Here is a 7,747-nt window from a genome sequence, read left to right as displayed (position 1 = left end):
CTACACATTTTAAGAACACATCTGCTTGTGGAAAAACATTAAGAAATACCTTCCTTAGCTATGTTTTTAATAAAATCCACAAGTGAATTGCTGCTGCATTAAGCTATAATATATTCAGTATTCTTGACTTCGTTGTCTAATTCAGTTGCAAAAGATGTTTTTAAAATAGAAACACTTAAAACTCAGGTATTTAAAGCAGTTAAGCAATCTGACTGGCTTATCTAGATAGCACATTTGTAGGTACATCTTTCTTTCCTTGCAAGTCTACCAGTGATTGAGAATGAATGAAAACTAAATTTGATTTTACATTGCAGGTATCACTTATCCCTATAAATAAGCTACAGCGTGTGCTGAGACACCTAAAGCTGCTTGTAGTTTACACAGAACCATTGAATGGTTTGGGTTGGAAAGGACCCTAAGGGTCCTTGCCATGGGCAGGGACACCTCACACTAGACCATGTCACCCAAGGCCTTGAACACTGCCAGGGATGGGGCATTCACCACTTCTTTGGGCACCCTGTGCCAGCATCTCAGCACCCTCACAGTAACGAACTTCTTCCTTAGATCTAATCTAAACTTCCCCTGTTTGAGTTTAAACCCATCACCCCTTGTCCTGCCACTACAGTCCCTGATGAAGAGTCCCTCTCCTGCATCCGGGTAGGCCCCATCACGATAATGACATCAAATCAGGTATTACAATGGATCATTTCAATATGATGCATTCTCTGTGAAGAAACTTACCTTTTGCTCTCAGCAGAGCTGCATCTGAACTAGAATGACAGTCCCCAGTGATATCAGAAGTGGAAAAATATTAAATAAACTGTTTTATTAATGAAAACTGAAGATGAGGTCAGTGGCACTTAGAGCAGGCACAGTTTTGAGGTGCAGAGTTACTGCATCTACATGCAAAAGTGAGTGTGATGCCATATACCCACGCGCAACCTTTTCTGACTCGGGTACAGAAAAGGAGCCCACCTTTTAAACCCTCAAACATCCTACTTCAGTTTCCCTGACAAAACCTGTTTTTTCTGCATACTTTAAGCACTGTGTTTTGTTGCTATGAACGTACAACTAAAATGGCCAGACTAAATATTGTGAGCTCAAAAGGGGTTTTTGTCTTACCAACAGTATCAGGCACTGTAGCCTGTATGTGAGCATAGCCAGTCTCCACCAACATCCTGTAGATGTATTTCTTCAAGAAGGGAAACATCCGCCTGACATCTTCATCCTGGAAACCAAAGAGTCCTGGAACATAGCGGCCCAGCAGGATAGAGAGCAGATGAATGAACCCCATATTGGTAGCTAGGGCGAAATTTAGGTGGAGACCTCTCACATGGCTGAAAACAGAAGCAGAAAAAGCCCTGACAAATGAACAGAAGTAAAACGCGCTTCAAAGTTGTTACATTTGAAATGGTATTGCCAAAAATAGACACTTGATAGGTGCTTAAATTCCAACCTGCTAATGACAGCATGACCTTGTCTGTGCTTTGTAGTGTGGCTTTTCACCCAAATATGACAAGTCAAAGGGGCAAGTGTCAGTAATCAGCACGCTCCTGGGCACTAAGCCACAAATCCTCCTTCTGTTACAAGGACTTACCCCAGTCCAGACCCCAGTGGGGCCATCACAAAACTACTGCACTACTGGTTGAAAGAACAGGTATACAGTGTAAACTAAGGTATGTAACTCTGGATCACTGCTTAACTCTGAGCACTGAAGATGGAAACTACAGATGAGGACTTCGACAGGAGCTCATAAGTGCATGAGAAATAACTATTCAAAGAATAAAACAGCTCTGCATGCAAATCATGCAGCACTGTACCAGGGGGGTACTCACTTGGGAGCTATCTGAGCCAGATTGGTGCAGATGAGCCAGCCACAGTCACCACCTTGCATGTAGAACTCATTGAATCCCAGTCTGAGCATCAGTTCATAGAAAACAGAAGCAGCACTTACAGAATTAAAGCCTGTGTTAAAAACAAACAGACAAACAACACTGTTGCAGTAATTCCAGCTATGCCTCTTGACTGTGCAGCATTTATTCTCCCCATAAAGGCAACACTGAAGTTCCCAGTTCCAAGGCAAGGTTTTCCTTGCCTGTCTGACAGCAAGGTCTAGGGACAAGCAGAAACCACAAAGAGAGAGTCCAGCCTTTGTTGCAGACCTGTGTTCTCCTAACCCCACCAGCTGCCCATGCTCTTGCCACATCAAGGGGTTCCTGGTCTTCCTTTAAGCTGTAATCATGCTCCAGCAGAGCCCTGTCAGTGATCATTGCCCAGGGAACGTGTTTGCATTTTGTCTGTAGTGAGCAGAGTCTCATCTTAATGACAGTTGGAAACTTGAAGCTGCCATAAGTAATGCACTTCTCCTCTAAATGGTGACTGTATAAATCATAACCAGGGAAGGAGAGAAAACCAGCCTTCCCCACATCATTCACCTGCACACATAATTAAATACTAACCTCAGTTTCACTTTAAATACTACCTTGCTCCAATTAGCTGCAGCTTATGTTTGTATAATTCAGAGCACAAGCTGAACAAGCAGGCATTTGGCTGCAATCTACCATGTAAATAGATTAATTGATTTGTTTCAACCCTTGCTTCTCACCTACCTGTACAATGCAGTTGAATATGGATTCAAAACACCAAAGAGGAATAGGAACAAATTAAATTTACTCTTCCTGCTCACCCACACACAATTCATTGACTCAATTTCAATTCCTGAGTTGTCACTTCATAACTTTTTATAGTCCTTTGTAAATTATCTATACAGTGCTCCTGAAACTAAGTAATGATGTCACCTGACATCATGCTCTCATCTCCCTCTTCCCACCGGGCACACAGGATCTTTGTTTCTAGACTGGGAAAACAAGAAGTGCCAGGAGTTACTGTTCTGCTACCTCGCTGTGAAACTAGGCTTATGTTAGTTCAGTTCCTTCTTACAGATCATACCTTTTTTGTGGGGTGCTTCTGAGAAACCATAACCAGGGATAGACGGGCAAATGACTTCAAAAACGTGTTCATCACTGAGGCCGTGGCTTGCAGGATCCGTCAGGAGAGGGATGATTTTGTAAAACTCATAGAATGAGCCAGGCCAGCCATGAACCATTAACAATGGCTTTGCAGACTGGCCTTCAGGCAGACGAGGAGGCTTCACGTGAACAAAATGGATATCAATGCCTGTCAAAAGAAAATAAGTAACGAACATGCCCAAATCTCCCAGGACACTGAAACTCGGCACAGGACAGAGCATGAACACATCTTCTCTGAAGTCCTTGAGTACGCAAACACACTGTGCTTCTCTGGATCCATTCAGCCAAGGACCCCAAAGGACTTTGTAATGAGGAATTAAGCACTACAGCAGCCAAATGAGCTCGGCATCTTTGTTTTAAAATGAATTGGCAAATTAAGGCATAGAAGTGAAGCAATTTCCTAACGGTAACACAGTGACTCACACAGCTTAAAGGCAGAGGAGGTGATAACATCATTTAGTCCAAGCACCCTTAAATTTTACCCAAATATTCCTATATGGCAGCAGATAGGCTTCAGCCCACCACAGATTTTACTTCTTGCGTACAGTTGCAACTTGGAGGCATCAAGAGACACAGAATCCATCATAACCAACAGCTCTTTGTCTGGGGCCTTAATCACTTCCTTTGTTTCGTGCATGCCTTACTTCCCATGTAAATAAACGTGCCTGGATTCTGTCTCCAGCAAAAGGAATGTAAAAAGCCTTCAGTAAGTATTCTGTGCCTGTGGAGGCTTCCTGTAATCAAGTCACAGCACTGCTGATAAACCAGCCACGCTGAATCAAGGGTCTGAAACAATGCCATGCTGAAAGAGAGTTAAAGTGTTCAATTCTGTAGTTCTTTTCCACCTTTTGGCCAAAGCTTTCAGTATCTCTTTGTATAAACCAAAACAGGAAACTGTGTTCTGGTTCCAGTCTCATTGTTAAGTAAAAAGATAAAAATTGCAGCCCCATTTCCTTTGTGATCATCACAATACAAGCAGTAGGCCTCACACAACCTCCACTAGTTGCTTCAGGTGAACTGCTTTTCCTCAAACCCATTCAGGGCTTTGCTTTCCAGGAATCAGTAATTTGCTCTTAGTAGAGCCTGAATGCCTCAGTTCTTGATGTATTTAAGCACATTTTGCTCTCATCAGTACCAGCTCACCAGCAATCCCACCCTGTCACTGACAGATTTCCTCATCCTTGACAACTCTGTGGATTTCTGTATTCTCTGAAGAACTTTCAAGTGATGACAGAAGCTGGGAATCTGCTATGCAGCATGTTTGATCTTGTCTTTTCATGTCTCATCTCTGTGATCATTCCTAGTGTTGAAATTTCTCTTCCTATTGCTGTACATAGAGCATTGTCCTTTGCTTCTTTTCCCTTTCTTGTCTCAGATGATGGTTTTTCCACTTTAAACAAAATCTTTATGTTCTAACCCCTATGTTACAACCATTTATTGTCCAAAATCCATTTTAAATATTACGGTGAACTGCCCCACTTGAAATAACGTGCAATTATGGGTGCAATTGAAAATGTAATAGCATAATCTCAAGCTTAAATTTTGCCATCATGTGAGACAATTGCCTGCTGTGCTCTAAATCTACACCTGTACCCCCAAATGACCCAAGCACAACCTTAATTCAAGCACGTGAAACATCCAGTTTGACCAAGCTCCACCACAAGCAGCCCTGGTGCTGAACAGCCTCTTTCAAAAGGTGTCTGTGCTTTGAAGGAGAAGACACACCACTCGCTCACACCTGGCAGCACATCAAGCAAGGGAAAGGCACATCCTGCCTTCCTGGGCACAGGAATGCTTGAAATGGTGCAGCAGAGCGCATCTGCCTTGCAAGCAGGGCCAACCTGAGCAGGCAGCACGCCCAGCTGAGGAGGGCTGCCAGGCTGATGGCATCACCGTGACAGCAGCAGCTGGGGAATTACATGGAGCAAGAGGAGACATCTGTGGGGATCTTTCCACGACTGCATGCAAGCCAGGGAACATGTGTACATCTTAAGATCCTGGTTCTGTTTCCAAATGCCTGTGCTTGTGCTCCTGTTAACGCCAGCTGACAACCCATCCATGCACAAGGGAATTCCATTTGTCATTCCCTGTCCTAAAGGCTTGTGATGAAAGAGTTTCTTGCTGCTTCAGCAGCAACGCCAATAATCTACGCTGCAGCAGCGAGGAAGGGAAGGCTCACACAACACGACACAACCATAGCACTCTTGCCACCAAAGATCCCTTACAGACAAGGTTACATATTACTGTTTATTTTTTAAGGGAAAAAGCCACGCACCTTGAATCTTAGTTTTGAATTGTGGGTACTTGTTGAGGATTTCAACTTGTTTCTTCCAATTGAACTGGTTTTTCCAGTAGGAGACAACCTTCTTGAGGTACACAGAGTTAACCCCATAATGGAAGCAACTGTTCTCCAGTGGCTCAGTGAATCGAGCCTGGTCAAGTCTCCTATATAAGTCCTGCAGGGAAAAAGAAAGAAGAGACATGACAAACACTTGTGTGTGCCATCTCGGGCTCTAGCTCTACTGTGCATGGTTTCTAGTTATTGCCAAGTGAAATGAGAACAATGAAAACAACATCTCTAATGACACCTGTGCATTTTGCTGATGCTCCATCAGCTGTTCCAATTCTTTTTCTCCTCCAGATGGCCTCCTTCCTCTTTCATTTACAGCTGTTCTTAACACTGTCACCACAGAGGACAATACACTCATCTGACAGTACTGTGGCTTCACAGTTGAAGTCTTGATGCCTTTCCACAGTGTGTTGTTCCCCAGGTTATTTGTGAGCCCAACCTCACAATCAATGGATGGATCTGGCGCAAACCTTTTGTCTTCCCTCCCAAACCAAGGAGCTGGATGTCTTCACTGGGAAACACTGAAGGATTTTGCATGGCCACAAAGTTGGTGAAACTAGACTGGAATTAAAGTTTCCCAATCTAGAATAACTATGAAAATGACCTTCCTACTACACTTTGAGGTTACTGACAATACTGCACAACAGTCCAAAATCACTGAGCAGGGAAGAACAGCCCAGGCCCCCTTCCTACTGTGTGCAGAGCCACAGAATAGAGGGTGGAAGGCAGGTCTGGAAGTCTAATCCTACCCAAGCCTCTGTGGGATTTAAATCTGAACAGCATTTTCTAATAGAGCAATAGAGAGCGCTCTCCCTCTGAGTTAGGTGTATACTGGCTCATGAATCACAATGAACAGGCAATCTCAGCCTAGGCAAGATGTTAGTTCATAAGCTCACTGTTTGGGCATTTAACCTGCGTACAGAAAGCCTGGATTCTAAACCGAAGTTTTTAACATGTCTTTACATACATGCTTTTTGTCCATGCTCAACACCTTTTAAAAATGTGTTAGTAATGTAAGCTGGCATAAATGCAACTCCTGGTTTAGGTAAGAATACGTTGAGGAAAAGTTATGTTGCAATAGCTGTCGTAACACAGAATTGCACGTTTCAAAACCATTCTAAGTTAGAAATTACCTAGTTTTGTGTCTGCAGTATAAGGGGGAAACATACTGGAGTTCAATGCCCATGGATATTGCTAACAAGGGCAAACAAAAGTTTTGTCTCAGGCCTTACTGAGACAATAGGAATCCATTATAAATGAATAATATGGGCAATGCCAGGAGTCCTGTTTGAACCATGACTCCACACAGACCTATGAAATTGTGCAATCCCTGACTTAAGCACACAGAATCAAAATGCTGCTATCGAACACATTCTGCAATGTATGTGTTTACTGTAATTACCGCTGTGGCACTGCTGTTGATCAAAGTAGATCGTTAATTACAGAAGAAGCAGCATCCAACACAGCTGCACACATAAAGCAGGGAAGAAAATGAAACGTTTGGAATAGCTTTTGAAAGAAAAAAAAAGAGATATTGTTCATATTTTGATCTACACACTCAAACTGAGGGAGGTGCACAAACAGAAACACAGAGCTGAGTAATCTGTAATATGAGTTTTATGTTTATTGGGCTTTACAGAGCAGGTTTATTTACTGGCAATCTTGAAACAGCCAGCTGAGAGTAAAATTGCACAGCAATATGTAAAGTCTGTCTGTCCATACCTATCTCCTGGAGTCCTGACAGATCCCTTCCCCCAAGTCCCACACATCGTTGCTCATCCTCATAAATGTAACTACTGGTTCAGTTTAAAAATTACAAGTTCAGCATTTATTTGGCCATTGCTTACTTCTCCCTCCCCAGTATAGAGATTTGCTTACACTCAGCTCTTCTTCTGTAGTTTCCACCTTAAATGGCCGAATAGTTGTATCTTCTTCGGCATCAGGCTTTTGTCCCTTGCCCCACCATCCCTCTTTGAAGGGTAATGTTTCTTCTTTCTTCTTGGAAAATAAGAAGTAGATGATGACTGAAACCAGAACCAGGAGCACTTCAAGCAGCATAATGCCTGCAAGAGAAGAACACAACTCTGGTAAGCCTCATCAGACAGTTCTGACATGTGATGTACTCTGTAAAGACTACAGATGTTTACTTGCTTTTTAAGATAGGATTTGATCTACGTGATATTCTGTCACTCACAGGACATCAACGCTTCTGTACAATTTCAGAAATAGGATCTTTTAACCTATGCAAGTCAAATGGGGAGAAATTAACTCTGTTACATGAAAGACATTTAATAAAAAGAGAACCCAAGGCAAGTCAAGACATCACATGGCTTGGTATCTAAATATTCCTCTGGCCACAACTGCTGCT

The 7,747-nt window shown here is 42.8% G+C and overlaps 1 protein-coding gene across 1 annotated transcript in view; it reads right to left on the bottom strand.

Moving 5' to 3' along the window:
* The window catches only part of EPHX1 (epoxide hydrolase 1, microsomal (xenobiotic)), an 11,588-nt gene extending 4,148 nt beyond the window's left edge, over positions 1-7,440 (bottom strand). Inside the window, exons 1-5 of the mRNA XM_010013634.1 lie at positions 7,258-7,440; positions 5,305-5,485; positions 2,950-3,177; positions 1,836-1,965; positions 1,123-1,337 (exon numbers count right to left, since the gene is read on the bottom strand). Of these exons, the coding sequence (XP_010011936.1) occupies positions 1,123-1,337; positions 1,836-1,965; positions 2,950-3,177; positions 5,305-5,485; positions 7,258-7,437 (934 nt within the window). The 5' untranslated portion in view covers positions 7,438-7,440. The remainder of the gene's footprint in view (positions 1-1,122; positions 1,338-1,835; positions 1,966-2,949; positions 3,178-5,304; positions 5,486-7,257) is intronic.
* Positions 7,441-7,747: the final 307 nt, after the last annotated feature.

Source organism: Nestor notabilis, unplaced genomic scaffold (assembly GCF_000696875.1).
Source record: "Nestor notabilis isolate BGI_N333 unplaced genomic scaffold, ASM69687v1 scaffold2034, whole genome shotgun sequence".
In the NCBI taxonomy this organism is placed as follows: domain Eukaryota; kingdom Metazoa; phylum Chordata; class Aves; order Psittaciformes; family Psittacidae; genus Nestor; species Nestor notabilis.
The sequence above is the reverse complement of the archived record's forward strand: the minus strand, read 5'-3'. Positions and strand labels throughout refer to the sequence as shown.